The sequence below is a fragment of the Festucalex cinctus genome, chromosome 8, assembly GCF_051991245.1.
Source record: "Festucalex cinctus isolate MCC-2025b chromosome 8, RoL_Fcin_1.0, whole genome shotgun sequence".
In the NCBI taxonomy this organism is placed as follows: domain Eukaryota; kingdom Metazoa; phylum Chordata; class Actinopteri; order Syngnathiformes; family Syngnathidae; genus Festucalex; species Festucalex cinctus.
Genome location: NC_135418.1, coordinates 8,021,648 through 8,042,602, shown reverse-complemented (window position 1 = coordinate 8,042,602; position 20,955 = coordinate 8,021,648). Strand labels below are relative to the sequence as shown.

General features: G+C 40.7%; 1 protein-coding gene and 14 non-coding genes across 22 annotated transcripts in view; 14 read left to right on the top strand and 1 right to left on the bottom strand.

Annotated features, from left to right (window-relative positions):
- Positions 1-20,955, bottom strand: part of cadpsa (Ca2+-dependent activator protein for secretion a) — a 327,287-nt gene that overhangs the window by 223,696 nt on the left and 82,636 nt on the right. For all 8 annotated transcript variants that reach the window (XM_077529642.1, XM_077529640.1, XM_077529641.1 and 5 more), the window contains exon 11: positions 9,536-9,748. In XM_077529642.1, coding sequence (XP_077385768.1) covers positions 9,536-9,748 — 213 coding nt within the window. The remainder of the gene's footprint in view (positions 1-9,535; positions 9,749-20,955) is intronic.
- On the top strand, positions 323-435 carry trnal-caa (transfer RNA leucine (anticodon CAA)). The gene is made up of 2 exons: positions 323-360; positions 390-435. It is a non-coding gene; the product is annotated as a tRNA-Leu (tRNA).
- trnas-uga (transfer RNA serine (anticodon UGA)) lies at positions 814-895 on the top strand. The gene has a single exon. It is a non-coding gene; the product is annotated as a tRNA-Ser (tRNA).
- On the top strand, positions 1,193-1,274 carry trnas-aga (transfer RNA serine (anticodon AGA)). The gene has a single exon. It is a non-coding gene; the product is annotated as a tRNA-Ser (tRNA).
- trnas-aga (transfer RNA serine (anticodon AGA)) lies at positions 1,572-1,653 on the top strand. Its single transcript has one exon. It is a non-coding gene; the product is annotated as a tRNA-Ser (tRNA).
- Positions 15,040-15,152, top strand: trnal-caa (transfer RNA leucine (anticodon CAA)). Its single transcript has 2 exons — positions 15,040-15,077; positions 15,107-15,152. It is a non-coding gene; the product is annotated as a tRNA-Leu (tRNA).
- On the top strand, positions 15,531-15,612 carry trnas-uga (transfer RNA serine (anticodon UGA)). The gene has a single exon. It is a non-coding gene; the product is annotated as a tRNA-Ser (tRNA).
- On the top strand, positions 15,895-15,976 carry trnas-aga (transfer RNA serine (anticodon AGA)). Its single transcript has one exon. It is a non-coding gene; the product is annotated as a tRNA-Ser (tRNA).
- On the top strand, positions 16,625-16,737 carry trnal-caa (transfer RNA leucine (anticodon CAA)). Its single transcript has 2 exons — positions 16,625-16,662; positions 16,692-16,737. It is a non-coding gene; the product is annotated as a tRNA-Leu (tRNA).
- trnas-aga (transfer RNA serine (anticodon AGA)) lies at positions 17,495-17,576 on the top strand. Its single transcript has one exon. It is a non-coding gene; the product is annotated as a tRNA-Ser (tRNA).
- trnal-caa (transfer RNA leucine (anticodon CAA)) lies at positions 18,214-18,326 on the top strand. Its single transcript has 2 exons — positions 18,214-18,251; positions 18,281-18,326. It is a non-coding gene; the product is annotated as a tRNA-Leu (tRNA).
- trnas-uga (transfer RNA serine (anticodon UGA)) lies at positions 18,705-18,786 on the top strand. The gene has a single exon. It is a non-coding gene; the product is annotated as a tRNA-Ser (tRNA).
- Positions 19,084-19,165, top strand: trnas-uga (transfer RNA serine (anticodon UGA)). The gene has a single exon. It is a non-coding gene; the product is annotated as a tRNA-Ser (tRNA).
- Positions 19,814-19,926, top strand: trnal-caa (transfer RNA leucine (anticodon CAA)). Its single transcript has 2 exons — positions 19,814-19,851; positions 19,881-19,926. It is a non-coding gene; the product is annotated as a tRNA-Leu (tRNA).
- On the top strand, positions 20,305-20,386 carry trnas-uga (transfer RNA serine (anticodon UGA)). The gene has a single exon. It is a non-coding gene; the product is annotated as a tRNA-Ser (tRNA).

The following is a 20,955-nucleotide window of genomic DNA, read 5'->3' as shown; positions in this document are numbered from 1 at the left end:
TTCCACTGTGTATGAAAACTTTTGGTTTCCCAAGGAAGGTATGGGTTTGAGTAAAAGTCTTGTCAATATCTTTTCAACATGAGTCTGAACTCAGCAGTAGATACTTAAGTGACCAGACTATTGCGTTTTAGTTTCACAAGGATTACAGATTGTTACAATCCAGCATAGCCGATTACTCTCGGGCACTTGACAAAAGATGACTCCTACAGCAAATTGGGCTTTCTGCCTCCAAATGAAGGAATGTATTCAAAATGCACTGCTAAAAATTGCTGGGACGAGACTGGTTTCGGTTTTGTTTCCTTTGATTTCAATGTTGCTGTATGTCAGGATGGCCGAGTGGTCTAAGGCGCCAGACTCAAGAGATGCATCTTTCCTTAGTGATTTGGGCTTTCTGGTCTCCGAAGGGAGGCGTGGGTTCAAATCCCACTCCTGACACCCTCTAATGATTTTTGATTCGGCTCTTGACACTTGTCCGACAGACTTCACTGCAGGTTTTGCATTTATCTTTGAATTGTGCGCTCATGATGTTGCAACCATCAAAATTGGCTGTTTAGTCTTAAAACCTGATTGTGTAAAACCGAGGAGACATGACAATAAATGGATTTATTGTGATCCCGATTTGCCTCTTCTGACCAAAGTCAGCACGAGCCTTACCACTGGATGTCTGAATGTACATGGTTCTTGTGACATGCATGGAACAGAATGACAGCCAATCAAGCAGCCAGTTGAAACTTATACTGTTGCTGAAAATCAGAAATGGGGGCAATCATTGATGTTACTGCTAATGTTAGCACATAATGATAAATCTCTGAAGTTATTGTGGCCGAGTGGTTAAGGCGATGTACTTGAAATCCATTGGGGCCTCCCCGCGTAGGTTCGAATCCTGCAGACAACGCAGTTATTTTCTGGAATTTTGCTCTCATTCTTCTCTTGGGTTCAGTTTCGTCAGAAAAATGGTGATGTCGGCAAGGTGTGACTGGTTACTCAGCGAATTGGGTCTTCTGATCAAATTAAAGTCTGGATTCAAAGCCCACTGTTGAAGGTGTGTCTGCCGAGTTCCTTTCTCGGAACTTACGATCGCTGCTAAAGGTTTGAGACCCTCTGTAGGCTGTAGGAGATGCTGTTTTTTTCTGCGGTGCCAACTGCTCCATTCAACAAGCACTAGTGTTAATATTAAACATGCATGTGTAAGGTTGTCGTGGCCGAGTGGTTAAGGCGATGGACTAGAAATCCATTGGGGTCTCCCCGCGTAGGTTCGAATCCTGCCGACAACGCAATTATTTTCTGGAATTTAGCTCTCTTTCTTCTCTTGGGTTCAGTTTCGTCAGAAAAATGGTGATGTCGGCAAGGTGTGACTGGTTACTCAGCGAATTGGGTCTTCTGATCAAATTAAAGTCTGGATTCAAAGCCCACTGTTGAAGGTGTGTCTGCCGAGTTCCTTTCTCGGAACTTACGATAGCTGTTAAAGGCTTGAGTCTATCTGTAGGCTGTCGGAGATGCTGTTTCTTTCTGCGGTGCCGACTGCGCCATTAAACATGCACTAGTATTAATATTAAACATGCATGTGGAAGGTTGTCGTGGCCGAGTGGTTAAGGCGATGGACTAGAAATCCATTGGGGTCTCCCCTCGTAGGTTCGAATCCTGCCGACAACGGCTGTGTTTTCTGAAAATCCGCTCTGTGTTGTCGATTGAGGTAAACTTTTTGAGCATTGCTGTTGTCAAGGTGTCATTGATGCTGTAGCGACCTTAGCAAATTTGGACCAAGTGCAGCCATGGGTACAAGGCACGCTCTTGACAACTCCTGTTGAAGGCATCACGGTTGGCTTGGCTTCTAGGATTTTAATTAGGGACCAGTCTGTTGAAATGAGACCAGCTGTTGGCCGTTGTTCAATAGCGAGTTGTTTACATGGGGAAACAGGTTCTTAAGAGTCAGCATGGCCAAGTGTTCTAATGAGCTACACAAAGTGGACTTCCTTCCACTGTGTATGAAGACTTTTGGTTTTCCAAGGAAGGTATGGGTTTGAGTAAAAGTCTTGTCAATATCTTTTCAACATGAGTCTGAACTCAGCAGTAGATACTTAAGTGACCAGACTATTGCGTTTTAGTTTCACAAGGATTACAGATTGTTACAATCCAGCATAGCCGATTACTCTCGGGCACTTGACAAAAGATGACTCCTACAGCAAATTGGGCTTTCTGCCTCCAAATGAAGGAATGTATTCAACGTGCACCATGATTAATCATTTAATGGAATGATTGTGATGTCTCTTTCACCATTTAGGTACAGCTAGAAAGAAAGGTCGTGCGTCAGGAGGACCCTGGAGAGCACCTATGAAGCCAAGTGGCTCTGCTCCTGGACAGCAAGCAGCAGAGAGGTGCGCCACAACAATTGTTATTTTCGCTTCAGTACAAATCATTGAATAAGAGACAGCACTTGTTATGGTAAAAAATATTTATGAATTGAAAAATGGATTGCAAGCCCTGTTGACATTGTCAACTGGTTCTTCATGACTTTACATCTTTGTTCACATTCCAAATCACATCTCATATCATCTTTCTTACCCACAGACTTTACATGACCCATGGCCAAGCAGCCCAGGACCCGGAAGTACACAGGGTCAGTGAGTGTGTTTTTCTAAGACTTGCAAAAGAATTTGAGCAAGCACGCAACAGGCCCAAGGACACTAAGGGAAAGAACATGCCAATCCCTCAGTCAATTGTGAGCATTTACAGCCATATAAAACAACTTCTGGAGGACAGCAGGGTTGTCCTGGACCAGACCAATTTGGTTCTGGTGCCAATAAATAACACCACAGTCTCTTCATGGTATGTTATTTTGTTTACTTTCTCATACAGTGCCACATATTTAAAATAATAAATGTTTTTGTTTTTTTTTTCTTGTAGGCTACTTCGGAGGGATAAAGGGAAGGACAGGGACATGTTACTGCAAGGCACAGCACTTCCTAAACAAATTCACCTGGCCAAGGACTCTCTCCCTGCACCAAATACACTCCCAGCAGCCCCTGCGCAGCATCCAAGCGACAAAATGACCTTCAAGGAACCAGAAAATCATGAGGGGGAAGCTTTCCTCCGCCAACGCGCTATGGTGGCAAACAGGGGGGGGTTTGAATGCGTTTCCATTTCCACCCCCTCCGTTTGCTCCTCCATTACAGCAAGCTCCATTCCAACTACCTCCATTCCAGCAAGCTCCATTCCAACTACCTCCATTCCAGCAAAATCCACTCCATCAAGCTCCTCCATTCCAGCAAGCTCCATTCCAACTACCTCCATTCCAGCAAGACCCACTCCAACAAGCTTCTCCTTATCAGCCAACCCCTCCTGACCAACAAGCTCCTCCATTCCAGCAAGCATGCCTTCCTCCTCAGCCAAGGCAACGTACCTGGAGACTGCTTAAAGCTGCCCAGGAGGATAAGGAGCGAATGGCTAGAGGCGAACCACCACGAAAAAAACTAACAAAGGAGCAGTATCATTACACATGTAAGGAGTGTGGCCAGGACGAAAATAAAAGAACTGGACACACCCAACTGAAGGGGCGGTGGTACTGTCCTGCCTCAGGACTGACTCTGGACCAGTGGAGAAAGAGTTTATAAAAGTTGCTATTGTTAGCTTGTATTGTTTTGTTTGTTTGTTTAAAAAGTTTAAAGGGATGCTTGACTCATTGGGCTCTTTTCAGCAGTGAAAAGTTAATATTTTATCCAGAATTAATTTGATAACTTCATTGTTTTTCCATGTACAATTAATATCATTAAAATCGAATTTTTTCATTTTCTGTTGACTAAAGATATCACCTGTGCTGAGGAAGTAGGTAACGGTTCACCTGTTTTCTGGGTTTGGTTACCAAACTGAGCCATGATTGGTTGTGTAAGTGGAAAATTTATTTTATAAAGGTACTTGTCCATGAAAAATAATGACGTTATCACATTAATTATAGATACAATATTAACTTTATACTGCTGTAAATGGCTCAATGAGTCAACTATCTTTTTAAACTTTAATTAAAGCTTCAAATCTAAAAGTTACAGCATTAAAGCTTTGTCATGTTGGTGCTAAGCCATTTGTTATATTGTGCAAAAATCTCTGATGGTATTGCTCAGATGTGCGTGTGTGTGTGCACACATTTTGATATAGGTTGTGATATTTTTTTAATTTATATTTTATTTAATTTTATTTATATAATTTTTATTTAAATCATTTTATTTACATTTATTAATTGCACTAAATGACGGTTTGACATTGACATGATGGGAGATTTATGCCTATTCGTTTCTGTTAATTCAAAGGACTGTGGGCGGTGGAATGTTTTATTTATATTTTATTTTATTTCATTTAATTTATGTTATATATATTGAAATCATTTTATTTACTTTTATTAATTGCACTAAATAAAGGTTTGACATTGACATGATGGGAGATTTACGCCTATTTGTTTCTGTTCATTGTTCAAAGCGCTGTGGCCATTGTAATGTTGCTACAGATATTCAAATCCCACAAGAGATGTGAAAAATTAAACTCATGATAAATTTGACAATAAGTGTGTGATGACAAAAAAGAACAGATATGAAATTGATATACAGTGGTTCCATTTATAGTTTTCTTTATGATGCTATTTTTCATATTGTATTTAAGTTAAGTGCTTAGAAAGGTGGAAACTGTGCTGGCATCGTTATGGTTCAGTAGATGCATAACTCGCCCCCCAAAACCAAACTTTTACTTTTTATTTGTCTTTAAACATCCATACTTGGCGGAAATCAACTATCGCGGGTGGGTGTGGAACGTAACACCCGTGAAAAGTGAGGGAACACTGCAGTATGTGTTCTCTCCCTTTTCTTTCTCATTTTTTTCCCTTCCCCCCCCTCCTTCCTCTTTTTTTTCTCTTTTCCCCCACCACGGGCAATCCCTTTTGCCCCATCTTTGGCCGAGTGGTTATTTGGATGGACTTGAAATCCATTGGGGTCTCCCCGCGAAGGTTCAAATCTTGCCGACAACGCCATTATTTTCGGGAATTTAGCTCTCTTTTTCCTCTTGGGTTCAGTTCCATCAGAAAAATAGTGATGTCGGCAAGGTGTGACTGGTTACTCAGCGAATTGGGTCTTCTGATCAAATTAAAGTCTGGATTTAAAGCCCACTGTTGAAGGTGTGTCTGCCGAGTTCCTTTCTCTGAACTTACAATAGCTGTTAAAGGTTTGAGACCATCTGTAGGCTGTTGGAGATGCTGTTTCTTTCTGCAGTTCCCTGACTGTTCTATTCAACAAGCACTAGTCTTAATATTTAACACGCATGTTTAAAATGCATGTTTTGATCCCCAACATTAGACAACATTAAAATAAAAATAAGCAATAGGAAAAGCATTCAATTCAACCTTCATTGGACCATAGTAATTAACAGCACAAATGAAATGTTAAGGGAATTAGTCCAAGATTTGGGAAGGAAATGCGTTGAGTGAATGGGCTAAGAGTATTGAGTAAGTTGCAAGGGCAAGAAAACAGTGGTGGGTGTGTCAATGAATTTTGAGATCCGTCATCGTTAATCATCAATTATTTCAAACCAAACTAAACTGTAATCATCAATCCATCAATGTGACGAGGTCATTTTAGCTGTGCTTCCGTCGTTGGTTTCTTTCTTTCTTTCTTTCTTTTTTTTTTTTTTTTTTTTTTAAATTAAGGAACATCAGTAAATTGAATAGGCACTATCCGTCAGCATTATTTAACATTATTTATCCAAAAAAAAAAAAGTCAGTAATGACGTCCAGAAAGAGGGTCGGGCTCACAGGAAGATGGATGAAGATGCAGCCTGCTACCAGCCCGACCAGAGCAGTGAAGGTTCAGTTTTGGTACAAACTCTGGGCGGCGGGCACAGTCTGCAGGTTTCAGGCCCAGATTTGGCTCATAGCTAGCCATCACACCAGGCCTGCATAAAAGCAGGTCCAATTAATAATCCGATGTACACACATACTCAAACATTCAAAAGACAAATGTTAAAGAAATAGTACAAGCTGCATTGTAATTATTATTTAAAATCTCCCGGTGGATGTTCTGTCACTTTTGCCAACCTCCCGCATGGCGCTCATTTTTTGACTGACAGACTGAGGTTCACCACAGTAACTCTAATATCAAAAAGACAAAATAATAACCAAGAGACTAGGCTGAGTGAGCTCTAAAGCACTTCAACTGCATTCAAACTTCTCCTACACCGTAATACAGAATCATATAAATAAGTCACTTTAATGGCATTTCACTTGATGAATTATATTCAGAGAAATATCACATGACAACACAGCAAACAGCCAGGTAAGCTACGCTAGGCAAGGCTGACACAATCAAATGAAGAGGGGAGGCTAGAGTGTAGTCTACATTACCGGTTAGGCCAACCCATTCAAACAATGGGGGGAAAGCGATGTCAACACAACTCAGCAACTCCGTAATTTAATCGCATACTGTACTCAGTTTCATTTGCTCGGCAGCAACGACAGTCAGCCCCTACAGTTTGACATTAGTTTCACTCATTTTAAAATCATTTGGTATTATTTTCAGCAAAACAGCAACATACCTATGACAAAATTTCACGAGCCCAGTGTTGCTACAACCCGCCGCCTGCCACTTCTGCATTCCACGAACCACTGAGTGCGCTCTCACATCACCGCATGACACAAAAGTTACACTGATTAAACTAAATACATTCATTAGAAATTGAATTAGAAATTAAGAGTTTTTTTCCCCATTCAGCTTTGACTTGGAAATTCATGATTAAAAATTGAATATGAAATTATTTTTCCATCCTGGTTACAGATACTTTTTCTTAGGGTGAGAAATAAAAGTAAAGAGTGAGAGTGTGAGAATGGAGAGAAATGTGTATGTCACGCGCAATGCGTGAGTGTTGACAGCCCTGCTATTGAGTGTGCATGAGGTGCATTCAAGGAGTGCTGACAATAGGAAATCTCAAACTTGAGTTTAAAAAAAAAAAAAAAAAAACACGATTAATGGAGTAAACCTACTAATAACAACACCATGATTTCATGAGGTGGCATCAAATCCATTATTGCTTTGGCTTAAGCACAAAAACACCTCCAAAAATAAAGTTGTGAATCGACAAATTTGCAAATGCAGTTCTAATATGCAGGGGTTGACTGTATATTTTTTCTGATGTGATTGATGCTTGATGGCGGGTTAGACTCCAAAGTTTTGTGACTTTGGAGACAATTCTTTGCAACACTTTAAGTACAATTCTCTATTGTGTGACCTCATCAATCCATTGTAATAAAAATAATCAGAATAGAAAGGCAATATAATTATTTTTATTTGGTACAAATGTTCATTTGGGAGAGAAAACAGTACTTTCTCAATCTGTGAATAAATTATTATTAGATGTACTAATTAAAGAATTTATGCATTCATGTAAAATGATAAAGAAACAACCTGTGTAAGTATTCTTTAACACACAATAGGGTAGATTCACTAAAAGTTTGCGTAAACTTTGCGCGGCGCTACCCGGTAAAAATGGGGCAATCCGGGAGCGCCTAATTCAATAAAAACGTGTAGATGGGGAAATCTGTCACTACTCACTAAGTGCGTTGTCAACCAGATTGTGCGCCGGTGTTATTTGCGCACATGTAAATTAGGTAATTTGCCTACATTTGGCGCATAATATGCCCACCCCAATGCAAATGAGACTCATTGATATACAGCGTCTAATTCATCAACTCCAGCGCTAATAGACACACGGCGTTTGAATGGCACCAATAAGGTTTATGGAAGGCTGGTGTAAAATTGGTGCTTCCTCGATCGTGGGATCATGACAGCAGTGCATGGTGGAATGAAGATGGTTCACGTCCCACTCAGGCTGAACACGCGCAGAGGAGAGAGAGGGGGGACATTTTTCTATGTTGGTTTACAACACATGACGTAACCCGGGCTGATTGGCATAAGCGGTGGGGGGGGGGCATTTTTGGTCCAGATTTTCGATACAGCTGACTGTGAACAGCCCACATCTTTGGCAACCATATGTGTAGAGTTACCTTCTTCAAGAAGTTTGATAATCCTGTCTTTGTTCTCAGGAGACAACCCCGCTTGTTGGAGACATGATTCTTGCCAATCCACTTGGTCCAGCAGCCCTCCTAGGTGTGATAACTGTAGTGTTTTTAACTGCTGACTAATGAGCAGATGTGATTTGAGGCAGGTGCCCAATTAAGGAAAGGAAATTGAATGGGTGTGTCCTTATTTTCTGCTCAAAATGGAGTGATTCCATATTTATTTCACTGCACTTGCTCTATGAAAGTAACATTTACTGACCAGCACAATGTTTTTTGTTCATGTCTTTGAGTGTTTCAAGATGTTGCACTTTGGAATGACCTTATGACTGTTTCATGCTTTTTATCTGAGTTTGATCTACAGAATAAAACGTCTGAGTGAGTGCTCGTCCAAGACTGGTGATTCCATACTTTTTGCTAGGGGGTAGTATGATTAGTAGGGATGTAACGATACTGGCAATATTGTGATATCGCAATATTAAATCTCCCACAATATATCGTCATCGTCATGTCATGATATTAAAAGCAGCAAAACTGTTAAAAAAAAAAAAAAAGTCAGGTTGATTTCCATTTGTGTAATTTTAACACCCTGTGGTGGCTAGATTTTTTTTTTTTGTGCAGTTTAATTTTCACAAGACATGTTTTGGCCCTTCTATTTTTCAAATCCATGCTAATGGTCACATGAAGTCAAGTCAAGTCGTCTTTATTTATATAGCGGGGAACGCAATATGATGTGAACCGAGTCAATATGTGGAGTAAGTGCCGCAATACATGTATTTATATATCTTTATATATAATATTTATGATATTTTTATAATATTTTTCATTGCTGTATTATACAAAAGCACAATATTGTGGGGTTTTTTTTAGTATGAGGTTTGTTTTTAAGAATATTGTGGCTTTTTTTGTATCGCCATCCTCCCCACAATATCGTGATAATTACCGTATCGTTGCCTTCATATCGTGATAATATCGTATCGTGATGTTTGGATATCGTTACATCCATAATCATTAGAGCAATATCCTTAGTGAATAGGTGTGTAACTGGACGCAGACTGCGGGTTCAGTTGTGGTGCAATATGTTGCACTATTAGCGGACGCAGCACATTCTTAGTGAATCTACCCTAATGTGTCTACAAGGGAAGAAATTGGCAAAAAAGAAAAAAAAGGAGAAAAGAGGCAGGAAAGCACTTACCGTTCAATCCAGCTACAAGATAGCGGGGTCAAAGTTAAAAAGAGGAAAAAAAGGAAGAGGGAACAAACAGAGAAACATAAAGACACATAGCAAAGCCACCAAACACCATAATGTACAGCAAATTTACAATAGAGAGCAAAGCAGAAAAGAAACAGCTGAAAGCATTGTCAGACAATGTCATGGACTGAACCAAGTGTGGAAAGAAAAAAATCATGATACATGAAGTATGTTTCTGATGTAGTTTTCCTGATTCACTGACCATTTCACAATAGAGAATTTGAGAGTAAAGAACTTACAGAACTGAAATATTGGTGCATCAAGCTGTGGTGCTGTGCCTCCTCGAGAGTTTAGTTTCTGGACTTGGGTAGGGGGTACTGGCTTGTGGGACTGGCCGGTGGCCCGGTACATGGCCTGCACCCATAGAATCCGATCCTGCTCATCATCACTGGCAAATATTACAGTGTCGCCCTCTTTCACAGCATTAAAGAAAGTCCGACCACCATCCAGCCCTGGAAGATGCATACATTCCTGATTAGGTGAGTTAAAGCATCAAAGTATGAAGTGCAAGATAACAGAAATATTGGAAACATGCTATCCACAACACATAGCTCATGTAATATATATATATATATATATATATATATATATATATATATATATATATTTTTTTTTTTAGGGGTGTGAATTGCCGAGTACCTGACGATTCGATCCGTATCATGATTCATAGGTTACGATTCGATTCGATACCGATTAATCCCGATATGAATTTACAAGTCGATTGTTGCGATTTTTTACTCAAATTTAGAAAATACTATTCAGTAAACTTGTACATGCACACTGTAAGATTTGTATGAAAATGAAATTATTTATTGATCTGAAACTTCAGTCAGTGAGCCACTGTATTTAGCAAATTGGTTGTAACCTTTTTCATGTTTGAACAGCATTGAAACAAAATATTAAGGCTTAATGTTCCATTAATATAACATTCTTCCATGCTGAAGGTGTGAAAGTTTGACATTTTGTTGAATATTTTTCCATCAAAAAAGGATGTTAAAAAATCGATTCGGCTGCCGATTGAATCGATTCGAGAATTGCGTGCTGTAGTATCGCGATATATTGCCGAATCGATTTTTTTAACACCCCTAATATGTGTGTATATATATATATATATATATATATATATATATATATATATATATATATATATATATATATATATATATATATATATATATATATATATATATATATATATATATATGTATAATGTTCAACTATTGGATGGCGGTGCACATCTTAGTTAGTGTTTGACTGGTGAAATTCAGATAAAAGCATAACATTTCATATGAAACTTATTGCATATCTTTGCGATAGACATATTGCATGGGACAATATTGCGTTATCGATATTTTTTCGAAATATTGTGCAGCCCTACTTGAGACTGACTGACTGCAACACCTCCAGCCCAGACTCTTCTTCACCCACAACACCAACTGCACTCACCACTATTCCCCTCACTGAAGCCCCCTACAGATCACTATCATCACTACCATTCCAAGTGTACAGCCCCCCCCCCCCCCCCCCCCCCACACACACACACACACACATGCAGACACACACAAACAAAACAGTTTTAACAGTAACAATCTTTTATATATCAACACTTCTTTTACTTGTGACCATGAGCGCATGTTCGCCACAAACATTAAACTGGCTGTGCTGAACGTCCGCTCTCTTTTAAACAAAACTTTTATTATAAATGACCTAATTTTAGACAACAACCTCGAAGGTATTCTTTTATCAGAGACATGGCTCGGCACAGATGCTCCAGTTGCTCTCACTGAGGTTTGAGCATCAAGTTTGAACTTTTTATATTCTAACGGGGATGGTAAACCTGGAAGTGGGACCGCACCAATTTTTAAAGTAACTTTAGCTTTTTCAAGTCACTTTAGCTTCAGGGGAATTTAAGTTATTTGAAAGCGCTATATAAATAAAATTGAGTTGAATTATTTAGCATTTGAAAATCATGCCTTTGTTTTTAGCAATCCTCCCATTCTCTGTTTCAGTTTACAGATCTCCGCATCACTCTACTTCTTTTATTAGTGAGTTTTCAGAGATTTTAATCGATTTTACATACTACAGTCATACCTCAGCTCACGAACATAATTGGTTCCCAGAAAGTGTGTGTAAGGCAAAAAGTTTGTCTTCCGAACATTTATTTCCCATAAGAAACCATTAAAATGAGAATAATCCGTTCCCAGGTCCCTATAAAACATAATTTTCTACTAAATAAGCCTTAAAACTACACAAAAATATACCTTATTTAATGTATAATAAATGTGCTATTGTATTGTAATTAAAGAAAAAACTGTACTGTATAATAAAGTTGTTTTATTTACCTTTGTGATGGTAGTTCTTAAGGATGGTAGCAATGGTAGACTTACTCCATTCGCGAGCGTTTCACCGCGTAGAGTGTTTATGGAACGGTTGCCGCTCATTCGCTATTTCGTGCTCACCGGAGCAGAGGAGGCGTGTCCCTTGGTGAACAAGGAAGTGGAGCACTTTAGCGAGTCAACAAAAAGTGAGCACCGCCAACTACTTTCACCTCTTTCCTGGGACTAAACTGCCGTGGCACTATTTTCTCCTTTTTTGAGGTACGTGATAGCACTATCGCTTTTTTTAGTGGCGCGAACTCCATTGACTACAATGCAAACGCGCCGCCGAATCGCCGTCCCTCGCTGGTAAGCATTAGGCTTAACACTAGCCTGTGGTGGGGTCTTTTTCGGTCCCATAATAGCAAAAGTACACTCAAAATGTCTATCAAACACAAACCGCGTCCGCACTAAAAGAAAGTGGGTGACGAACTGGGACGCCGTGAGCGTGCGTCAGCTTCTCGTGGCCACCACCGTGGTGCTGTTCGACCGCGTGGTTTGGTTCATCCGCCGAAAACTAGTTCGCCAGCAGAGACTATATGCTCGCGAATTTAATGTTCGTGAGGCGAAAAGTTCGTGAGCTTAAGCGTTCGTCAGCCGAGGTATCACTGTACTTATTATAGAATTGTAGTAACTGGCGATTTTAATGTGCACGTCGACAATATCTCGGACTCACTTTCCAGAGAATTTTTTAACTTTTTAAAATGTCTTAAGTTTGAACAGCATGTCACGCAGCCAACTCACAACAGAGGACACACTTTGGACTTGGTCATAACCTATGACCTGTCCATTGATGTGTCCTCTGTTGTTGACTAAGGATGTAACCATAAGGGAAATATCGTGATATTAAAACTGCCACAATATTGTCGTTGTCATGTTCACAATATTTAAAGGGAACACATCTTTTAAAAAAAAAAAGTCAGGTTGATTTCCATTTCTGCAGTTCTAGCACCCTCTGGTGGCTAGTTTATTCGTGCAATTTAATTTTCATTAGGGATGTTTTGGCCTTCTATGTTTAAAATCTGTGCTAATTGTCAGATGAAGGGGAACCTAATTTGCTTGTGAAGCGATCAATGTGTGCAGGAACTGTACGTGGGTTAACAAGTAAGCGTAGGTTGTAGGTTGTTTATATGCATTGCTGTTATGTCCAAAAGCACAATATTGTGCTTTTTTTGGTATGAGCTCTTTTCTTTTCTTTTTTTTTTTTTTTTTTTTTTTTTTTTTTTTTTTTTTTTTTTTTTTACAATATTGTGATAATATCGTATCGTAATGTTTGGATATCGTTACGTCCCTATTGTTGACCTAGCTGTGTCTGACCACTACTGTGTATTTTTTTTCACATCGCCAGTTTTAATCATCAGGAGGCCCCGGTGAGAACAGTGAGGAAACACTACCTAACTTGTGAGGTGGCTGCAAATTTTATTGAGATTTTTAAGAGAATCTCTGCAGACTTTTTACCTGCTTCATATGATTTTGTTGATCATTTTAATAGGAATTTAAAAACAACTCTGGATGAAGAAGCGACACTTTTAACCAAAACTATAGAATTAAAGTTTTTCCCCCATGGAGAAATGATGAGATTAAAAAATCAAAAAGAAAATGTAGGAGTGCTGAAAGGAGGTGGAGAAAAACTAAACTTTCAGTTCATTATGAAATATTACATCAACAACTCAAATCCTACAATATAACAGTCAAGCAAGAACATCATATTTTTGAAATCTAATCTAATCTAATCTGCAGTTAATTCAAAAAAATAAAAAATAAAATAAAAAATAAATTTCTTTTTGTCATGAAGAAGGGGTGTGGAGCGAGTGGATGAGGGAGATGGACCCAATGGCAGAAATACATGGTGGGAAGAGGACTGAGAATAACTTTATTGATAATAACCAAGTAAAAGAGAGGACGGAACGTGAGCAGACTGGTTGCCATAACTGGACTGAATGTGGACAGACAGGGCATGACGTGGACAAACTTGGCATGACATGGACAGACTTGGCAGGACAGACTTGACCCTTGGGTGTTTTCTGTAATACTTGCAAAGGAGGATGTGGTGGCCATTCGTGAATTTCAGCAGATTGGCCTCAACATCGGTGCGCATTAGCGTCCCTGTCAATAATAGTTTTCAGCGTATGCTTGCCGTTGTCCCAAGACTCGCCATTCCACCCGCCAAAGTTGTGGGTGTTTGTGACTGTGTATGCGTGTGCGTACGCGTTTTTCATGTCTGCCACCATCCACACCAAACTGCTCCATCCAGTCAGTGAATATTCGAGCCATATTTAGGTCCCAGTAATCCTTGCTTGCAAATTGTCATGGGAGTGGTAAATATCAGCCATGAATATCATGTAATAATGTAATATCATGTAACTCTTACCTGATTATTTTTGATCGAAGAGGAATAATGAAATTACCGTTTAATTAAACCTACACTACCTACTTGATAACAGTAAACAAGTGTTTTTCATTCAATTAATTTTTTACAACTATTAAAAAAAATACAAATTACAGCAATATAGAGATAATTCCATTGAACATTTATAAACAGAAAAATAATGCTATGTAATAAAATGTTTAAAATTGACGTATGTGCTATTTTTCAAATTCAAATTATGGTAAATGAAACCACGTCAACTATCCATCCATCCATCCATCCATCCATCCTTCCATCCATCCATCCATCCATGCATCCATCCATCCATCCATCCATCCATCCATGCATCCATCCATCCATCCATCCATCCATCCATCCATTTTCTGAGCCGCTTTCCTGACAAGGGTCACGGGGATGCTGGAGCAACGTCGACTATCGAGTTGGAAAATTGCGCCTCATGTCGAATTTTCCACTGGTCAAGACCTGAGTTTTGATTTTGACATTTAAGGTCTGCACAATAAAAGTTCTCAAATTACATTACAGTAGCTCTACACAAGGAAATAGGGTGAATTTAATAGGGCTGGGTATCGATTGTAATTTCCTCAATCGATTACGCTCGGTGGATGACTGGTTAGCCCATTCGCCTGCCAGGATAAATGCTGTGAGATGAAGTCCAGGCTTCGCCCTTCCTGGGTGATGTTTGAATGTTTGACTCTTTGATTCAGCTGCACTGGTTTTACATGAATCATTGTATTGTATGCTCATGATGTTGTAACCATCAAAATTAGCTGTTTAGCCTGAGAAGGTAGTTTCACAAGAAATACAGATTGTTACAATTTAGCACAGCACTCTCGGGCACTTGACAAAGGATGACTCCTACAACAAATTGGGCTTTCTGCCTCCAAATGAAGGCATGGATTCAAAATGCACTGCTGAAAATTACTTTGCTGGAACGAAACTGGTTTCGGTTTTGTTTCCCTTGATTTAAATATTGCTGTATGTCAGGATGGCCGAGTGGTCTAAGGCGCCAGACTCAAGAGATGCATCTTTCCTTAGTGATTTGGGCTTTCTGGTCTCCGAAGGGAGGCGTGGGTTCAAATCCCACTCCTGACATCCTCTAATGATTTTTGATTCGGCTCTTGACACTTGTCCGACAGACTTCACTGCAGGTTTTGCATTAATCTTTGAATTGTACGCTCATGATGTTGTAACCATCAAAATTGGCTGTTTAGTCTTAAAACCTGATTGTGTAAAACCGAGGAGACATGACAATAAGTGGATTTATTGTGATCCCGATTTGCCTCTTCTGACCAAAGTCAGCACGAGCCTTACCACTGGATGTCTGAATGTACATGGTTCTTGTGACATGCATGGAACAGAATAACAGCCAATCAAGCAGCCAGTTGAAACTTATACTGTTGCTGAAAATCAGAAATGGGGGCAATCACTGGTGTTACTGCTAATGTTAGCACAAAATGCTAAAGCTCTGAAGTTGTTGTGGCTGAGTGGTTAAGGCGATGGACTTGAAATCGATTGGGGTCTCCCCGCGTAGGTTCAAATCCTGCCTACAACGCAATTATTTTCTGGAATTTAACTCTCTTTCTTCTCTTGGGTTCAGTTCCGTCAGAAAAATGGTTATGTCGGCAAGGTGTGAATTGGATCTTCTGATCAAATTAAAGTATGGATTCCTAGCCCACTGTTGAAGGTGTGTCTGCCGAGTTCCTTTCTCAGAACTTACGATCGCTGTTGAAGGTTTGAGACCATCTGTAGGCTGTAGTTGATGCTGTTTCTTTCTGCGGTGCCGACTGCTCCATTCAACAAGCACTAGTGTTAGTATTAAACATGCATGTGTAAGGTTGTCGTGGCCGAGTGGTTAAGGCGATGGGCTAGAAATCCATTGGGGTCTCCCCTCGTAGGTTAGAATCCTGCCGACAACGGCCGTGTTTTCTATAAATCAGCTCTGTTTTGTCAATTGAGGTAAAGTTTGTGAGCATTGCTGTCGTCAAGGTGTCACTGACGCTGTAGCGACCGTAGCAAATTTGGACCAAGTGCAGCCATGGGTACAAGGCACACTTGACAACTACTGTTGAAGGCATCAGGGTTGACTTGGCTTCTTGGATTTTAATAAGGGACCAGTCTGTTGAAATGAGACCAGCTGTTGGCCGTTGTTCAATCGCGAGTTGTTTACAAGGGGAAACAGTGTCTTAAGAGTCAGCATGGCCAAGTGTTCAAATGAGCTACACAAAGTGGACTTCCTTCCACTGTGTATGAAGACTTTTGGTTTCCAAAGGAAGGTATGGGTTTGAGTAAAAGTCTTGTCAATATCTTTTCAACATGATTATGAACTCAGCAGTAGATACTTAAGTGACCAGACTATTGCATTTTAGTTTCACAAGAAATACAGATTGTTACAATTTAGCGTAGCCGATTACTCTCGGGCACTTGACAAAAGATGACTCCTACAGCAAATTGGGCTTTCTGCCTCCAAATTAAGGCATATATTCAAAATGCACTGCTGAAAATTATGCTTTGCTGTGACGAGACTGGTTTCGGTTTTGTTTCCTTCGATTTAAATGTTGTTGTATGTCAGGATGGCCGAGTGGTCTAAGACGCCAGACTCAAGAGATTCATCTTTCCTGAGTGATTTGGGCTTTCTGGTCTCCGAAGGGAGGCGTGGGTTCAAATCCCACTCCTGACACCCTCTAATGATTTTTGATTCGGCTCTTGACACTTGTCCGACAGATTTCATCTCAGGTTTTGCATTAATCATTGAATTGTACGCTCATGATGTTGTAACCATCAAAATTGGCTGTTTAGTCTTAACACCTGATTGTTTAAAACCGAGGAGACATGACAATAAGTGGATTTATTGTGATCCTGATTTGCCCCTTCTGACCAAAGTCAGCACGAGCCTTACCATCGGATGTCTGAATGAACATGGTTCTTGTGACATGCATGGAACAGAATTACAGCCAATCAAGCAGCCAGTTGAAGCTTATACTGTTGCCGAAAATCAGAAATGGGGGCAATCACTGGTGTTGCTGCTAATGTTAGCACATAATAACAAAGCTCAGAAGGTGCTGTGGCGGAGTGGTTAAGGCGATGGACTTGAAATCTATTGGGGTCTCCCCACGTAGGTTCGAATCCTGCCGACAATGCTATTATTTTCTGGAATTGAGCTCTCTTTCTTCTCTTGGGTTCAGTTCCGTCAGAAAAATGGTGATGTCGGCAAGGTGTGACTGGTTACTCAGCGAATTTGGTCTTCTGATCAAATTAAAGTCTGGATTTAAAGCCCACTGTTGAAGGTGTGTCTGCCGAGTTCCTTTCTCGGAACTTACGATTGCTGTGAAAGGTTTGAGACCCTCTGAAGGCTGTAGGAGATGCTGTTTCTTTCAGCGGTGCCGACGGGTCCATTCAGCAAGCACTAGTGTTAATATTAAAACTATACGTGTAAGGTTGTTGTGGCCAAGTGGTTAAGGCAATGGACTAGAAATCCATTGGGGTCTCCCCTCGTAGGTTCGAATCCTGCCGACAGCGACCGTATTTTCTGTAAATCAGCTCTGTTGTCGATTGAGGTACAGTTTGTGAGCATTGCTGTTGTCAAGGTGTCACTGAAGCTGTTGCTACCTGAGCAAATTTGGACCAAGTGCAGCCATGGGTACAAGGCACGCTCTTGACCACTCCTGTTGAAGGCATCAGGGTTGACTTGGATTTTAATTAGGAACCAGTCAGTTGAAATGAGACCAGCTGTTGGCCGTTGTTCAATAGCGAGTTGTTTACAAGGGGAAACAGGGTCTTAAGAGTCAGCATGGCCAAGTGTTCAAATGAGGTACACAAAGTGGACTTCCTTCCACTGTGTATGAAGACTTTTGGTTTCCCAAGGAAGGTATGGGTTTGAGTAAAAGTCTTGTCAATATCTTTTCAACATGAGTCTGAACTCAGCAGTAGATACTTAAGTGACCAGACTATTGCGTTTTAGTTTCACAAGAAATACAGATTGTTACAATCCAGCATAGCCGATTACTCTCGGGCACTTGACAAAAGATGACTCCTACAGCAAATTGGGCTTTCTGCCTCCAAATGAAGGAATGTATTCAAAATGCACTGCTGAAAATTCTTTGCTGGGACGAGACTGGTTTCGGTTTTGTTTCCCTTGATTTAAACTTTGTTGTATGTCAGGATGGCTGAGTGGTCTAAGGCGCCAGACTCAAGAGATGCATCTTACATTAGTGATTTGGGCTTTCTGGTCTCCGCACGGAGGCGTGGGTTCAAATCCCACTCCTGACACCCTCTAATGATTTTTGATTCGGCTCTTGACACTTGTCCGAAAGACTTCACCTCAGGTTTTGCATTAATCATTGAATTGTACGCTCATGATGTTGCAACCATCAAAATTGGCTGTTTAGTCTTAACACCTGATTGTTTAAAACCGAGGAGACATGACAATAAGTGGATTTATTGTGATCCTGATTTGCCCCTTCTGACCAAAGTCAGCACGAGCCTTACCATCGGATGTCTGAATGAACATGGTTCTTGTGACATGCATGGAACAGAATTACAGCCAATCAAGCAGCCAGTTGAAGCTTATACTGTTGCCGAAAATCAGAAATGGGGGCAATCACTGGTGTTGCTGCTAATGTTAGCACATAATGACAAAGCTCAGAAGTTGCTGTGGCTGAGTGGTTAAGGCGATGGACTTGAAATCTATTGGGGTCTCCCCACGTAGGTTCGAATCCTGCCGACAATGCAATTATTTTCTGGAATTTAGCTCTCTTTCTTCTCTTGGGTTCAGTTCCGTCAGAAAAATGGTGATGTCGGCAAGGTGTGACTGGTTACTCAGCGAATTTGGTCTTCTGATCAAATTAAAGTCTGGATTCAAAGCCCACTGTTGAAGGTGTGTCTGCCGAGTTCCTTTCTCGGAACTTACGATAGCTGTTAAAGGTTTGAGACCATCTGTAGGCTGTAGGAGATGCTGTTTCTTTCTGCGGTGCCGACGGGTCCATTCAGCAAGCACTAGTGTTAATATTAAAAATGCATGTGTAAGGTTGTCGTGGCCGAGTGGTTAAGGCGATGGACTTGAAATCCATTGGGGTCTCTCCTCGTAGGTTTGAATCCTGCAGACAACGACCGTATTTCCTGTAAATCAGCTCTGTGTTGTCAATTGTGGTACAGTTTGTGAGCATTGCTGTTGTCAAGGTGTCACTGATGCTGTAGCTACCTGAGCAAATGTGGACCAAGTGCAGCCATGGGTACAAGGCACGCTCTTGACAACTCCTGTTGAAGGCATCAGAGTTGACTTGGCTTCTAGGATTTTAATTAGGGACCAGTCTGTTGAAATGAGACCAGCTGTTGGCCGTTGTTCAATAGCGAGTTGTTTACAAGGGGAAACAGGGTCTTAAGAGTCAGCATGGCCAAGTGTTCTAATGAGCTACACAAAGTGGACTTCCTTCCAATGTGTATGAAGACTTTTGGTTTCCCAAGGAAGGTATGGGTTTGAGTAAAAGTCTTGTCAATATCTTTTCAACATGAGTCTGAACTCAGCAGTAGATACTTAAGTGACCAGACTATTGCGTTTTAGTTTCACAAGAAATACAGATTGTTACAATCCAGCATAGCCGATTACTCTCGGGGACTTGACAAAAGATGACTCCTCCAGCAAATTGGTTTCTGCCTCCAAATGAAGGAATGTATTCAAAATGCACTGCTGAAAATTATACTTTGCTGGGACGAGACTGGTTTCGGTTTTGTTTCCCTTGATATAAATGCTTTTGTTTGTCAGGATGGCCGAGTGGTCTAAGGCGCCAGACTCAAGAGATGCATGTTTCCTTAGTGATTTGGGCTTTCTGGGCTCCGAAGGGAGGCGTGGGTTCAAATCCCACTCCTGACACCCTCTAATGATTTTTGATTCGGCTCTTGACACTTGTCCGAAAGACTTCACCTCAGGTTTTGCATTAATCATTGAATTGTACGCTCATGATGTTGTAACCATCAAAATTGGCTGTTTAGTCTTAAAACCTGATTATTTAAAACCGAGGAGACATGACAATAAGTGGATTTATTGTGATCCCGATTTGCCCCTTCTGACCAAAGTCAGCACGAGCCTGACCATCGGATGTCTGAATGAACATGGTTCTTGTGACATGCATGGAACAGAATTACAGCCAATCAAGCAGCCAGCTGAAGCTTATACTGTTGCCGAAAATCAGAAATAGGGGCAATCACTGGTGTTGCTGCTAATGTTAGCACATAATGACAAAGCTTGGAAGTTGTTGTGGCCGAGTGGTTAAGGTGATGGACTTGAAATCAATTGGGGTCTCCCCTCGTAGGTTCGAATCTTGCCGACAACGACCGTATTTTCTGTAAATCAGCTCTGTGTTGTCGATTGAGGTACAGTTTGTGAGCATTGCTGTTGTAAAGGTTTCACTGATGCTGTAGCTTCTTCTTCTTCTTTCAGCTTTTCCCTTCAGGGGTCGCCACAGCGAATCAGTTGCCTCCATCTAACTCTGTCCTCTGCATCCTCTGCTCTCACACCAACTACCTTCATGTCCTCTTTAACTACATCCATAAACCTCCTCTTTGGTCTTCCTCTCGATCTTCTTCCTGGCATTTGAAAACTCAGCATCCTTCTTCCAATATAGTCACTATCTCTCCTCTGGACATGTCCAAACCATCTAAGTCTGGCCTCTCTGACTTTATCTCCAAAGCTTCTAACATGTGCTGTCCCTCTGATGTACTAATTCCTGATCCTATCCAACCTGGTCACTCCCAAAGATAATCTCAGCATCTTCATCTCTGCCACCTCCAGCTCTGCCTCCTGTCTTTTTCTCAGTGGCACTGTCTCCAGACCAAACAACATTGCTGGTCTCACCACAGTTTTATAAACCTTTCCTTTCATTTTAGCTTAAACTCTTCTATC